General features: G+C 25.9%; 1 protein-coding gene across 1 annotated transcript in view; it reads left to right on the forward strand.

Annotated features, from left to right (window-relative positions):
* The window catches only part of LOC117179822 (uncharacterized protein C05D11.1-like), a 26,096-nt gene extending 11,403 nt beyond the window's left edge, over positions 1-14,693 (forward strand). The window contains exons 6-15 of the mRNA XM_033371959.1: positions 2,679-2,778; positions 2,870-3,124; positions 3,211-3,384; positions 5,502-5,738; positions 5,826-6,006; positions 6,082-6,334; positions 9,199-9,388; positions 10,947-11,090; positions 11,170-11,480; positions 13,979-14,693. Of these exons, the coding sequence (XP_033227850.1) occupies positions 2,679-2,778; positions 2,870-3,124; positions 3,211-3,384; positions 5,502-5,738; positions 5,826-6,006; positions 6,082-6,334; positions 9,199-9,388; positions 10,947-11,090; positions 11,170-11,480; positions 13,979-14,039 (1,906 nt within the window). The 3' untranslated portion in view covers positions 14,040-14,693. The remainder of the gene's footprint in view (positions 1-2,678; positions 2,779-2,869; positions 3,125-3,210; positions 3,385-5,501; positions 5,739-5,825; positions 6,007-6,081; positions 6,335-9,198; positions 9,389-10,946; positions 11,091-11,169; positions 11,481-13,978) is intronic.
* Positions 14,694-15,675: the final 982 nt, after the last annotated feature.

The following is a 15,675-nucleotide window of genomic DNA, read 5'->3' on the forward strand; positions in this document are numbered from 1 at the left end:
TACTTAAACGTAGTTTTCTTTCGGCTCTTGCATTTCTCAAAGTTTGAGACCGATATTTTATGTATAAAAAAAGTTCGAACGTTCCAAAAATGTTGAGGTTCATGAAAAAGATTAAATAATTTTCAGTGAAGTTTCTACAAAATGCAGTACCTAAACGTACTTTATTGCACTCTAATACATTTCCCGAAGTTTCAGCTCGATATTTTACTTACAAAAAAAGTTCTTAGGTTCAAAAAAAACATTCAGTGAACTGAAAAACTGTGGTCGGTAATATAGGTATTTAGCTGTGTCACATGCCCTTAAGATAACAAAATTCTTTTGAACATTCCTGAGAAACTCTTCTCTGGTTTTTTATTTTGATAATTTAATATTAAGAGAATATTTGAAAAGATTTTATGAATAAATAACAACTTTACAATTTTTTTATTTTTATTGTCAAAAAATGTTTTAAAAAAAATGTATACTTTTGAAGGTTTCGAACAAAAATATTAACAGCTTTGAAAGCATTTTGAAAAGTTTCAAAGGAATTCCATTTTTTAATAAGGTTCCTAGGTAAATTGAAAATGATTTTTTATTGTGATAAATTAATTTCAAGAGAATATTGAGAAACATGTTAAAAGATTTTGAAACTTGTCAAAGTAAAAATGCAAGATTTTAAGACAACTTTTTAATTTTTGAAGATTGTTCATAAATTTTAGGAAAGATTCGAATAATTTTTTAAAATACGTAGAAATATTGTAAAATTGTCGAAAATAATTAAAAATCTTAATAGAATCCAAAAAATTCAAAACAAAATGTAGATTTTTGAATATTTTTAAATAAAAATTTGAAGCGTTTGACGGATTTAGACAAGTTTTGAGATAGTACAACAATTTTATGAAGATACCTGGAAAAACTTGAAATATTTTTTGTCTTTTTTTTAACGAAGCGTTTTAGAAGAATATTTCAAAAGATTTCAAAGCAAAAACTATTTTCTGGTGTATAAACAAGAACTGTATAATTATTAATTTGTGGTAACTTAAAATTCAATCAAGTTAACTTTTAATATAAAATGGTTTCAGGTATTAGTAAACTTTATGATAGTTCAAGTTTTAATGCTTCTGATTTAAAATTGCTTCAAATAATATAATTTAAAAAATTTACCAATTTGTTTATTCGTTCTTCAATTTAGAGTATCAAAATTGATAGTGTAGATTTATATATTTTTGAATCTCTGAAGTGTACAATTTACAACACTTTAAAATTTAGCGATTTAGTTGCATTTAATTTTAAACTGTTTAATTAACGATTGTTCAAAGCTTCAATTTTATATGTGTAAATTATTAAGCATTTTAATTCAAATAATTTTAAGCTTTCATTTTAATAATTGTAAATTGATCCAATTTTAGTGTTTTAAATTGCAGTTCAATTTTATAACATCAAATAAAAAAACATTACTGAGAAACAAAATTTTTTTAACATTCCTGAGAAACTTTTTTATGGTGTTTTATTTTGATAAATTAATGTTAAAAGAATATTTAAAAAGATTTTTTTTTAAATTATGAATAAATAACAACTTTACAATTATTAATTTATATTAAATTCGTGTAAGTTTATGATCTGTTTGAAAGTTTTTTTAATTTCAAAAAAATTTTTTCAAAAAATCTATTGTACTTTTGAAGGTTTCGAACAAAAAAATTAAAAGCTTTTAAAGCATTTTGAAAGGTTTCAAAGGAATTCCATTGGTTATTAAGGTTCCTAGGTAAATTTAAAATGATTTTTTATTGTGGTAAATTAATTTTAAATGAATATTTTAAAACATTTTAAAAGATTTTCAAACTTGTCAAAGTAAACATACAAGATTTTAAAGCAATTTTTTAATTTTCGAAGATTGTTCATAAATTTTAGGAAAGATTCGGATATTTTTAAAGATACGTAGAAGTATTGTAAAATTGTTAAAAGTAATTAAAAATTTAAATATAATCCAAAAAATTCAAAACAAAATGTAGATTTTTGAATATTTTTAAATAAAATTTTGAAGCGTTTGAAGGATTTAGACAAGTTTTGAGATCGTACAACAATTTTATGAAGATACCTGGAAAAACTTGAAATATTTGTTGTCTTTTTTTTTAACAAAGCGTTTTAGAAGAATATTTCAAAAGATTTCAGAACAAAAACTATTTTTTGGTGTTCAAACAAGAACTGCACAATTATTAATTTATGATAACTTAAAATTCAATTAAATTATCTTTAATATAAAATAAAATGAATCTATTTTTGTATTTCTGAACTGTACAATTTATAACAGTTTAAAATATAGCGATTTAGTGGCATTTAATTTAAAACTGTTTAATCAAAGATTGTTCAAAGCTTCAATTTTATATGTGTAAATTACTAAGCATTTTAATTTAAGTAATTTTAAGCGTTCATTTCAATAATTTAAAATTGATCCAATTTGAGTGTTTTAAATTGCAGTTCAACTTTATAACATAAAATAAAATACCGGGAAAACCCGTGTATTTTATCCTCAATTGAAACAGACACCCTGAAAATAAGAACGTACTTCTTTTTCTGGCAAATCATTATTTCTACACTCGCAATTAATATGGATGGAAAACGAATGTTTGATGTTGATCTGAAATACTTTTTTTCCATTAAATTAAAAATCGATTAATTCCACCCTTTCGATTTTAACCCAGGTATATCCTCGAGACCCTGAGCAATATGGAAAACAACCCCCATGATAGTATTGCGTACACACTTATTGGGGATATTCTTTTCGGAAACTCTAAGGAAGATGTGAGTAATTATATTTTAAAAGCCTCTTAAAGGCTGAGCTGCAATCATCTTTGATTTCAAATGTAAAAATCTTTTTTTTTTTGTTGTAAAGTTGGATCAGAGGTTAAATCAGATCGATATGCTTAAGAAGTTGATGGAGGAACCTGCATCCTACTGGTTAAATCTTCTGAATAAATATTTCATCAGTGCCCCGGTAGTGTTCTCGAAAGGTATTCCGAGCATAGAAAAGAAAATCGAGATGGCTAAAGCGGAAAAGGAACGTATAGCTAAGCAAATCGAAAGTTTAGGAAAGGATGGTCTCGAAAAAAAGGAGAGGGAACTGCACGAAGCTATAATGGAAAATGAGGTAAAACTGAATTAGAATATATTTTTTGTCTTTAATTGAATAATTATTCCTAGATGCTGATTTTTATTTTATCATGGTCTCATTAGAAGCTGATCCCATCGGATTTATTAAAAACGGTACCAATACCAAGTACGGACTCGATTAACTTTCACCACATTAAAAGTTTCTCCACTGATTCGCTGGATCAACATCCTAGATTCGACGTCAACAAAATACCCCTATATACCTACCTGGATCATGTCAACACTAATTTCGTTTACGTAAGTATCGAATTCAAATTATTCTATTTTCTTATCTTTTAAATCTTCAGGGTGGACGCTGGACTGGGAATTTTGTTAGGCCGGGAAATGATAGTGAATTTATTTTTTTTACCGGGAATTTTACAAATTTGTAGAAAAAAAATCTGTTCAAGTTTGATTTCAACAGCCTTTTTAAATAATCAGTTGTATTTTTATCATTTAAAAAATTGTTAATTGCAGTTTTAAAGACTTGAGAAATCAAAAATTTGTAGGTTTTGAAATCGAAAATTTGTAACAAACAAAAAAAACTTCTTTAGTTGATCAAACAAATATAAATTATAATGATTTTTAAAATTGAACTATAAATTTAAGAGTTTCCAGGTTTAAAGTTAAAAATTCAACTGTTTCAATTGGAAAGTCTTAGCAGTTAAACGCATTTAAACAACCGATTGAAACTTTATAAACTATTTTTAATTTAAAAATACCTTTAAAATAATAAATTAACAATTAAAGGATTTTATTAAATTTAAACTTTTGTTTTAGTCTACAATTTGAGCATATGAAAATTTTTATATAAGAAATATAGCAATTGCTTAATATTTAGAAATATTTTATTGTTGATGTTCAATCCGTAAATATAAATCAAGTATTTAAAACTAAACAAGAATTTAAACTGTAAACTTTACCATTTTAATTGTTCTATGTCAAAAAATTTAAGTTAAAAATAAAATTGTTGAATTTTGATATATAACAGATATTGAAGATCTATAATTCCTAGAAAAAATTCGAGTAATTAATTTAAATTTTAAAATTATTTTAAATAGTTTAGACGAAGTGTCTACGTATAGCTACAAAATCCGGCTTTGCGTACCGAAATTTACGTACAAATAGCCCACGGTCTAATTTAAAACAAAATATAGATATGTGCATATTTCAAAGAAAAAATTTACAAGCTTTCTAAGAATTATGAAATTATTCAAAAGATCAAAAATATTTTCTTTGGACTCCTAGGAAAATTGCAAATGATTTTTTATTTTGAAAAATTAATTTTAAGAGAATATTTAAAAAGATTTCCAAAATTATCAAAAATGAATCTGGAAGATTGGGGGGAAGTATTTTTAATTTTGCAGGCTTTAAAAAAAATATCAAGAATTTGCATCATTTTAAAAGATATTTCGAAGAGTTGAAAAAATTTTTTAAATAACTTAAAATTTGAATAAATGTAAAGCATCATGTAGATATTTCAATATTTTGAAATAAAAGTTTGAAACTTTTTAAGAATTTTTAAACTATTTGAAAAAGATAATAATTGGACTTTTAATTTAGAAAGTGTTCAGTTTATTTTAAAAAATATACACTGCCGTGCAAAAGTTTTAGGCCACCTCTTTTTTATGACTGAATAAGTTGTCTTCATTTTAATTACAGCAGAGCTAAAAAAATTCTCTTTAAAAGGTTGATTGAGTTCTAAATTCTGTATAAAATAAGCTCAGGGTGAATCCAATTTGTCTAGTTTTTAAGTAGTTATTGTAGAAATAGTATAAATGTCAATGTTTACTTAAATTTTCAATAACTTCCGAAATAATGAACATTTTTCAATGTTTTTGGACTCATCTTGAAGTTATTTTTTCATTTTATCACAACAATTTATGAGTATAAATTAAAAAAATGGTATGTTTCATATATTTTACAAAAATATTTTTGTTACCAAAAATAATATTGCAATTTTTACAACTCTTTTTTTACAACTTCAAGTTCTTGCAAATAAAAAAGAAAATGTTTGTGATTTATACTCATAAGCTGTTATTATACGGTGAAAAAAGCTTCAAAATGAGCCCAATAACATTGAAAAATGTTGGCTATTTCGGAAGTTATTGAAAATTTAAGAAAACATTGAAATTTACACTATTTTTGCAATATCTACTTAAAAACTATACAAATTGGCTTTACCATGGGCTTATTTTATACAGAATTTCTAAAACAATCAACCTTATAAAGAGAAATTTTTTTAGCTCTGGTATAATTAAAATTAAGAGAATTGATTCAATCATAAAAAAAGGTGGCCTACAACTTTTTCACGGCAGCGCAATCGTTCAATTTTTCAATGTTTCGAGGTTAAAATTGCTAAAAATTATTTGTAGATGTTTGTAACAATGGATACGTTGAGTGTTCCCGAGAATTTGAGGCCCTACCTTCCTCTTTTGCTTGAATCTATTCTGGCCTGTCCAGTTAATCGAGATGGTAAACTAATTCAGTATGAAGAAATTGTGGCTGAATTAGAATGCGACACTGTCGCAGTTGCAACTGGATTAGGATTTGAGAATAGCTTTAGATTTTCATGCGGTGTTTACAGTCATGCTGCTAATTTATTGCTCCAGGTAAGTAATTTACTCAAAAAAATCTTGCAGATTGTAAGAAAAGATGAAATTTATAGGGAATCAATACTAGAATCTTATTAATTGTAGGTTGAGCTCTCCAAGTACACAAAAGGAGTGCAGTGGATTAAAGAGTTGCTTTATAAGACGGAATTTCCGCCAGAAAGATTGAAAATCATCGCAGCCAAGATTATCAACGATGTGGCACAGATGAGAAGAAAGGGATACAAAATAACTGGTGATCTTTTGAGAGGATTATTTTACAAAAAAGGTACTGATCTCTAATTAATTATTGCGTAGATTATTAAATTATGACATTATTGCTCTCATTAATTCTTAATTGCAGAAAGTAATCACTACACTTCGAGTTTGCTTCGACAGCAGAAGTTCCTTACTCAAATGATGGAGCGAATGAACACAGTCCAGGGACAGAAAGAAGTTGTAGCTGAAATCAACGACTTGAGGAAGATTCTAACTTCGACGAATTCGATGGCTCTTTACATGGCAGTTAATGTTGATAAATTAGTGGCTCAGAATCCAGATGTATACAGTCCCTGGAAGCAATGTTTTTCTGATATTGAAAGTTCGAGTAAATCAAAGTAAGAAATTATTTATAAATCATAGTGAAATATTTTGGTTCAGAATTCTTCAATGTAGTTTATGGAAGATTATATTTTTACCATTTTTTATTTTGTACGTGAAATCGATGAATTTTAATTAATAAATAACATTAAAGAATAAAACTTAATTTAAAAGTTGAAAAAGTGTCAAAACATTTCAAACGAAATGTAGGTTTTTTAACATTTTGTTATAAACATTTCAAAGACTTTAAAGGATTCTAAAAAGGTTTTAGGATAACAAAATTCTTTTTTAACATTCTTGAGACACTTTTCTATGGTGTTTTATTTTGATAAAGTAATATTAAGAGAAGATTTGAAAAGATTGGAAAAAAAAATTATGAAGAAATAACAACTTTACAGTATTTATCTATAACAAATTCAAGTAAGTTTATGATTCTTTAACTTTATGAAAGATTTGTCCTTTTTGTAGCAAATTAATCTTTTTGGTTCAGAATTCTTGAATTTTGTTCAAAATTCGTCATTTTTGGTAGTAAATTAACCTTTTTGTTTGAGAATTCTTTAAATTTACGAAAGATTTGTCTTTTGTAGTAAATTAATCTTTTTAGTTCAGAATTCTTGAATTTGGTTAAAAAATCGTCATTTTTGGTAGTAAATTAATCTTTTTGTTTCAAAATTCATATTTTTAGTTTAAACTTCAACTTTCTGCTTGAGAATTCTTTAATTTTATTTAAAAACACGTCTTTTTTGGTAGTAAATTGATCTTTTTGTTTAAATATTCCTCTTTTTTATATGAAAATTCAACTTTTCATTTCAGAATTCTTAAATTTTGTTAAAAATTTGTCTTTTTGGTAATAAATTAATCTGTCCATTTAAAACTTCATCCTTTTGGTTTAAAATTTAACAACTAGGGTTTAAAGTTGAACTACTTTCTTAGAGTTAAAAGAAAAATGTCTTTCTTTCTTAAAAAGTAAACATTTTGGTTGAAAATTCGTCTTTTTTTGTAGTAAATTCATCCTTTTGTTTAAAAACTCATGTTTTTAGTTATAAATTTAACAACTGGATTTTATAGTTGAAATACTTTCTTAAACATTTAAAAAATATTTTTTTTATTTTTTAAAAATTCAAGTTTTTCGTTCAGAATTCTTGAATTTGGTTAAAAATTCGTCTTTTTTGGTAGTAAATTAATCTTTTTGTTTGAAAATTCACAATTTTTAGTTTAAACTTAAAATTTTTGGTTGAGAATTTTTTAATTTTATGAAAAAATCGTCCTTTTGGTAGTAAATTCATATTTTTGTTTAAAAATTCATATTTTTGGTTATAAATTTAATATCTGAGTTTTAAAGTTGAAATGCTTTCTAAAACATTTAAAAAATATATTTTTTCTTTCTTTCTTAGAAGTTCAACTTTTTTGTTTTTGATTAAAAATCAATCTTTTTTCGTTGAAAATTCGAATTTTTGGCTGAGAATTTTTTAATTTTGTTAAAAATGGTTGGTTTCTTTCTGTAGAAAATTAGTCTTTTTGTTTAAAAATTAAATACCTAGGTTTTAAAATTGTACTACTTTCTTGAAAATGTATTTTTTTGTTGATGATTCAAAGTTTTAGTTAAAAATTCATTTCTTTGCTTGGAAATTAATTTGTTTTGTTGAACATTAATTTTTTTTAGGTTTAAAAATTATTTTGGCCATTGAAAATTTACCTATTTCAACTTTGGTCGAAAATGTTTCTTTTTTAAGTAAAAATTGAACTTTTTGTGAAAATTGGACTATTTTATCAAAAATTAGTTTTTTTTTGTTGTTGAAAGTTAATATATTTTAGTTGATAGTTCAAGTTCTGGGTTGTGAAGTTTTTTATATTGTTGAAAATTAGTCTTTTTTTTGTATAAAATTAACTCTTATCAAAATTTCATATTTTTGATTTAATAATTCAACTGTTTTGTATTGAAAATTCGTCACTTTGTCTTGAAAGCTCAATAATTCAGTAAAAAATCAACTATTTGGTCGAAAATTCGTTTTTTTTTGTGTAATTAAATTTTTTGTAACAAAATGTTTAACTATTTTATCTTTGGTTGAAAATTGACCTTTCCATGTTTGAAAATTCAATAATATCCATATTAACTTTCATATAAAATTGAAGTAGGCACATTTCAACATTTACCTCTGAAAATAATTTTTTTCATTTGAATTGTTGATTTATTACCGCAGTTTATAATTCGTCATACGGTGAAGCAGACAATATAGGCATATTGTCAACTTCACTCTCTGTTGGGGATGGTGGTATACCATTTCGTCACCTGGTGCCGAAAACTTAAACTAGAAAGTGTAGGTAGAATTTTAAAGATGTTTTAAATTTTTGCATTTTTGTTTAAATTAATGTTTGTAGCGACAAATTTTATCCAGATTATGCAAAAATATGAATAATAGACGATTGGAATTTAAATACGAATTTTAACCTAACCTCTAGTTTAGATTTTTAAATAGTAAATATTTCATTTATAAATTAATAAAAATGTACTTTGAGTTCATTTTTTCTTCAAAATAAGTCCATTTAAGTTTATAATCTGTTGAAAATCACAGTGAATAAAAATGTAATTTTTTTTTGTTAGAAAAATATTTCTGTCAAAAAATGTGTTTTTTTACGGTATCATATATAAGTTCCGTCTAAACTCCTTTGATTCCGATAAAGACTTATTTTTATTATCCAATAAATACTTTAAACTGCACAAAAAAATTGTTGAGACACTTATATGCGCAGATTAAAATTCATTTTTAAAATCGTACCTATTATTTATAGTTCGGATATTTGTTACCAGGTGGCGTATCGTAGTTTAAACATTCCCAATAATCATATTAATATAATTAAATTTTCATAATTGTTTCAATAGGCTGCATATTATTCCTGATAATGCACTGATAAAAGCAGAAGAGGAGATTGCATTGAATGGTTGCGTCACAGGTTTGGGATGCATCGAATCTGCTTACATGGTTCAGTGTTCTAATGTACATATCAAGGACTATTTGCACCAGGATTTGGCACCGTTGCTTGTGTACCTTCAGTACCTCACACAAACAGAGGTAATTTATACTTTTTAATGCGTTACTGATTCTGAAAAAAAAAACAATTCTGGACCGGGAAATAACCGGGATTATTCCCTTTTTAACTTTTTAAGATTTTTTTTTTATTTTAAAAAAAATAATTATTTTATATTCAGCATATATTTTGATTTTCATTTAAGACGAGTATATTGAAGCCAAATATATTAAAGAGAATAATTTGGAACTTCATCGTTTGAAATAGATAGCAAAATTTCAAAAAGCTTCTAAACATTTAACGTTACAATTTTTATTGTTCTATTAAAAAAGGTTTGATTTTTAAGTCAAATTGTTAAATTTTTATGTATAAATAAGAATTGAACTCTTATTATTTGTAGAAACATTTTTAGGAAGTTTTGTTTCAGAACTTCTAAAAATATTTTTAAATAAATCGAATTTTCCATAAGATTTAAAAAAAACCCTGCAAATTAAAAAAAAAATCCTTAAAACCTTTCAATCTTTTTTGACAATTTTATTTATTTTTCAAGGATGTTTTTAAAACTTGTAAATATCTTTTTAAATTAATTTTTTTCTATAAATAATAAGTTTTAAATTGCTAACAATAAATCCAAATTTTAAGGAAATTTTTTTTAAGTCGCACACGGAGCATTAGGCCACGCCCCTTTGCTATCAGTTCTCGAATTCTATGCTTTTAGATCATAGAGTCCGAGACTTTAAAGCACGTACAAATTTTAGTTAAAAATCACACGTTTCCGTGAATTAATCTCTTGAAATTTCTCTCCGTGCAGGATTTTCTAGAATTTGTAGGAATAATTCAATTAATTTTAAAATAATTTGAATTTAATTTAGAAAGTATTGAAGATGTAAACGTGGATATATATTTTTGGAAATTAATCTAAACCTTGTACTTTATAATTTATAAAAGTTTAAAAATCTGAATTTTGCAGTTTATCTGCATTTCATTTAAAATTGTTCAATTGAAAAATGTTAGTACCTTCCACTTTATACGTGTACATTATTGAGTATTTGAATACAACATTTTTGAATTGAAAAACTTTTAAATTTAAATTTTTAAAGTTTAAAAAAAATTTGTATTGGCCGTGAGAAATGTTTGCGAACTGTGAAAAGGTCGGGAATATTTTTCTTCGTTTAAAACGGCCACCCTGAAACATCTTGAAATACTTTGAAATATTCTATATTATGTGGAATATTCTTAAGAATGTAAAATATCCTGAAGTACCTTGCAATATTCTGAAGTATCGTGAAATATTTTTAAGTATATGAAATAAAGAATTTTATATAGTACATAAAATATCCTAAAGTACCTTAAAATATATTGAGATATTCTGAACTATCGTGAAATATTTTTGAGTATATGAAATATACTGAAAAATATGAAAATCAGAAGTAGAAGTATTCTTGATTGGTCGAGCTATCAACCGCTCGGCACTTCCGGTCACTTCTAGAAAAACGTTGGGCAGCGAAAAATAGCGCCACTAACTTGGAACTATTGGGTAGAAATCAAGTGAGGCTGCTGTCAAGGTCAGGCGTCTATTTTGAAATAAAATTTAACTTTTAGGGTCCTATGTGGAAGCAAATTCGAGGACAAGGACTATCCTACGGATATAATATGTATGTGATGCCGAATGAAGGTCTTCTCTACTTGTCATTGTACAAAGCAACGAATGTAGTTGGTGCCTACAAAGAAGCCAGAGCGATCATAGTGAGTATCTTAAATTTCTTCTTTATTTTAATGAAGCCATTTTGTACTCGGCTTTGTTAACTTTGATTATTTCTTGAAGGAATTGCACCTCTCTGAAAACAAATGGGATTCAACTTTGTTCGATTCTGCGAAATCGTCGCTAATCTTCGAAATTATTAATAGAGAAAAGACCGTAGGCGATATGGTAACTCAGTCTTTGTTGGCTTACTACAGAAACGTCCCCCACGATTACAATCGCCAAATGGTTAAAAATATTTCTGCTGTCACACTCGAAGATATTCATCGTGTGGCTCCCAAATATATTAAGCAGCTACTGGACCCTAAGTCCTGCATAACTTCAGTTGTCTGTCATCCTGGAAAGGCGTCTGAAGTTGCCGATGCTTTCACGGAGTGAGTTTTTAATATTTTAATCATTTTCTCTACCGCGAATCGTTCCGAACGTATTCACGACTAGCCTCGATTAATTTAAACCCAAAGGTACTTGCAGATTCAATTTCTCTTTTGTACGTGTTTCGAGAATGCTCCCCGGTTATTTTGAACCAAGAAAGATAAAAATCGTAATGCGCGTTTTTAAGAAAATAGATTTTTTCATTTTTAACATTGAAAAACCTAATTTTTATTGAAAAATACGCAAAATATGAGTAGCAGCTTATCGTTTAACATTGTTGTGCTTCCTGAAAACTATTAAATTGTATTCTATCCAGATCTTTGCATTGTTTAATTTAAAACATTTTCAAAAAATATAGAAAAAATTAATAACAAGCGAACTTAACCATTTGATTTTTAAAAACGTTAATTTTTAGTTCACTGAATATTTCAAGAACATGTTCCATGTGGTCATTAAGGTTCCTGACCTTCAAAGTAAAGAAAAATGGATTTTATTTCTAAAATCGAAGAAGTCTAATTTTTCCCGATTCAAATTCTCTTTTTTTTTTCTCGAAAATCGTGCAAAATATGAATAGCAGCATTTTAAAAGACGTTTTCTTTCTAGTTGATTAGCAATATTTAAACTCGTTCTCTTCCCGTAAGTAATAACATAATACCCTTACCAGATATTTATTTGCGTATTTAAACAAATTAAAAAAAGATAGAAAAACAAATATAAATTAAATGATGCTTTTTCAAACACACAAGATGAAAATTTCGTAAAATTATCATTTTTATAGATTTCAGTGAGGGGGACGAGTTTGAATATTGATACTCAAGTTTTAAAAAACGTTTTTTTTTTATTTAAGATCTTGGTGTTTGTAAAATAAAATGCTATTTTAGTCGCTTTAATAGATTTTTGATTTTTTGTTGTTGAAATTTTTGTTAAACACACAAAATATACATCTGGTAATATACATTTTATAATGTGTAATTCGAAAATCTTTTACTTAACAAAATTTTTCATTTTAGATTTTTATTTTTAAGCTTGTATTTTTAATTTAAGGAATTTTAAAGTGCTGTCTTTGCAGACTTAAAGAATTAAATATTAGAAGCGTTTGAAATTCAAAATTTTGCATACAAAAATTTGTTACTTGATGAACTGTAAATAAAAATTAATTAATCACTTCAAAAATTCAACTGTACTTGAAATATCAAAAAGTGAACACTTAAATCCGTTCAAAATTTAAGAATTTCCAGAGTTCAGCGTTAAAAATTAAACCGTTTCAATTCAAAAACCTTGGTTGTAAAAAATGTAAATAATTTGAAACTTAATTGTTTGAAATAAAAAGCCTTGAATCTTCGAAATTTCAAGGAGCTTTTAATCTTTGAACGTAATGATTTTAATTGTTTGATTTAAAAAATGATTAATTTTTTATTAAAATTATTCAATTTTTATTTATAAAAACAATTGAACACTTATTTATTGTAGGAGAATTCGAGTAATTTTTAGAGATATTTAGAGGTTTTGAAAAAATTCAAAATTAATTCAAAATTTGAAGTTATTTCGAATAATTTAAACGTAGTGTGTAAAAATAAAAACATTTTCTTAAGATTACTAGAAAAATTAAAAATGATTTTTATTTTGAAAAATTATTTGAAATTTGAAACATTTTAAAAGATATTTGGAATTTGTAAAAAAAACTTTCAATAATAATTTTAATCTTGAAAAAAATTGAAACAAAATGTATATTTTTCAAAACTTTGAAATAAAAATTTTAACGCATTTTAAGGATATCTAAGTATAATTGACTTTTCAATTTAGAGTATTGAAAAGAATAACATTGATTTATATTTTTGGAACTGAATCTGAATCTTTGAACTCTAAAATTTCTAAAAATTTAAAATTTTCCAGCTTTATTGCACTTAATTAAAAATTATTCAATTAAAAAGTGTTATCACTTTTCATTTTATAGGTGTAAGTTATTGAGCATTTAAATACAAATTTTTTAAATTAATAAACTTTAAAAATGTAATTGGTAAAGTTTAAAAATTAAGAGTTCCATTCTTGAATACTTTAATTTGAAGTTCATTTTTTAGTAATTCAAATGGAAAAATGTTTAGCTTTAGAGTTACAATTGTTTAATTTAATTGGCCGTGAAAAAAGTTTGCGAACCGGGAAAAAAACCGGGCATTTGTTTCTTCTATTAAAATGGCCAGCTTGATTTCAGAAAGCTGAACGATTTTGAACTATGAATTGCAATTCACATTTTGCGACGGTTTCGAGAAAAATGAGATTTTTAATTGTTCATAATGAAAAATTTTACTTCCAAAAAACGCGAATTACGATTTTTTCCTTTGACTCAAAATCCTCAGAATTCAAGAGTTTCGTCGTTAAATTTGAATTTTGGATCTTAAAGTGGAATTTAAATTTTATATTATTCTGAATTTAATTTCTTAAATTTTAATAATAATAGATTAATATTATTGTAGTAGCTTTGAACGTTTTTTTCTGCTTTTAGATATGGTCATGATTTGAAAGTTTACAACTCTTTGGAAGAAACTTACCTGAGCGAATGGTGAAAATCCCCAGAAGGCAAGCGATTCTGGGTTTCGTGAGAACCGTACTTTTAAGGTGCTTCTGTTTTTTGATTGCATAAAATGCAAAAAGAAGGCAACATTCTCGAATTTTCAGTAATGCTTTTAATTGAGGGAATATTTATTCCACTTGTGATTTGCGCGTGATTTATTGTGCTGCTGTTATCTGTTTTTATACGAACTGACTACCGTTACGGAAAATTCCGTAATACTAGCCCCAGCGCTATACTTGACCAATTAATTTTACGAAAAATTCCGTAACACTATTCAGTGTCGTTTTTATATTATGAAGATGTGAGGTGAGTGCTACAACGAAATGAATTATTGCATTTAGCAGAAAGTATAATCCGCAAATATTTTTTTCTACCATTATTCAAAGGGTAGACGCGCACAGTTTAAAATATTGTAAAATTAATAAGCCATAATCGAGATAATAATTATAATTCTATGTTTCAGAATTGTTACACTTCATTTTTATGGTTCAATGTTAAATATCGCAGCTTTTCAGCGGTAAGAATTTGCAATAATGGAAGACTGAAGTAATTTAATAACATGTTTCGTCCAACGTTGATATCTTTTGTGTTATTCATCCTTTTGTAACTAATCCGTATCAATAAAATTTTGCACTTATCTAAAAAATGTTGTTTTATTGCTAACTAATAAACGAATACTAATGATAAGTTTTTTTATTTATATTTATCCTTACCTGGAGATGCCAACATCGATTTTTTTTTTCCATGCTACCATTTTGGACTAACTTATTATTTTTCAATTGTATAACATTTTAGTAAATTAATATAAATATTACGCTATTAAAATTCTTAGGTATACGAAATTCTAGAATAATGAAATTTAATTTTTTTATGAGATTTTTAGATTCTGTAGTTCCCGTTGAAATGGTGTTGCAATAGATGGAATTTATTTAAGGTCAATAAGGAAAAATCGACAGAGCGGGAGCGGACGATTCGGACGCCAACGTGAGTGGCTTTAAATTAATTTGTTCATATAAATCCAACGATTCAATTCACGCTTCTATTTTTCCAAAATATTAAAATTGCCTGATTAGCCTGAATGTAAATAATTGTGATTTAGAATGTCCACAATAAGTGTCAATTCAGGGTGTCTACCCTACCTGGAAAACCTGGAATTGACAAGGATTTTTTGTATATCTGGAAATATCAGATATTTTGTTTCAAGTCCTAATTTTTTTCGAGAGATTGTAGAATTTTTATGAAATTGAAATATAAAATTGAATAACAATGATTCTTCATTAGTAAAAGTAGCTTTATATTAGTATATTTAAATATTTTATTGAAAATTCGTTTTTGTTTTCTTTGAAATTTATTTTTTTGAATGAAAATTTGACTATATTCTTGTTAAAAATGATTGATTGTTCTTAGTTGAAAATAATTTTTTGTTTGAAAATTCAACAGTTTGCAATTTTTTTCTTTAGACCAAAAAATCTTTAAAGTCGAATTCTTTTGGTAAAATTAGTTTTGTTGGTTGAAAATTCGTCATTTTAATTAAAAATTCATCTTTTTGGAAAAAAATGAGCTATTTTGTTGACAATTTGTCTTTTCTGTTGCTACAACTAATTTTTTTCTACTGAAAGTTTAACTAT

Source organism: Belonocnema kinseyi, chromosome 9, assembly GCF_010883055.1.
Source record: "Belonocnema kinseyi isolate 2016_QV_RU_SX_M_011 chromosome 9, B_treatae_v1, whole genome shotgun sequence".
NCBI lineage: Eukaryota > Metazoa > Arthropoda > Insecta > Hymenoptera > Cynipidae > Belonocnema > Belonocnema kinseyi.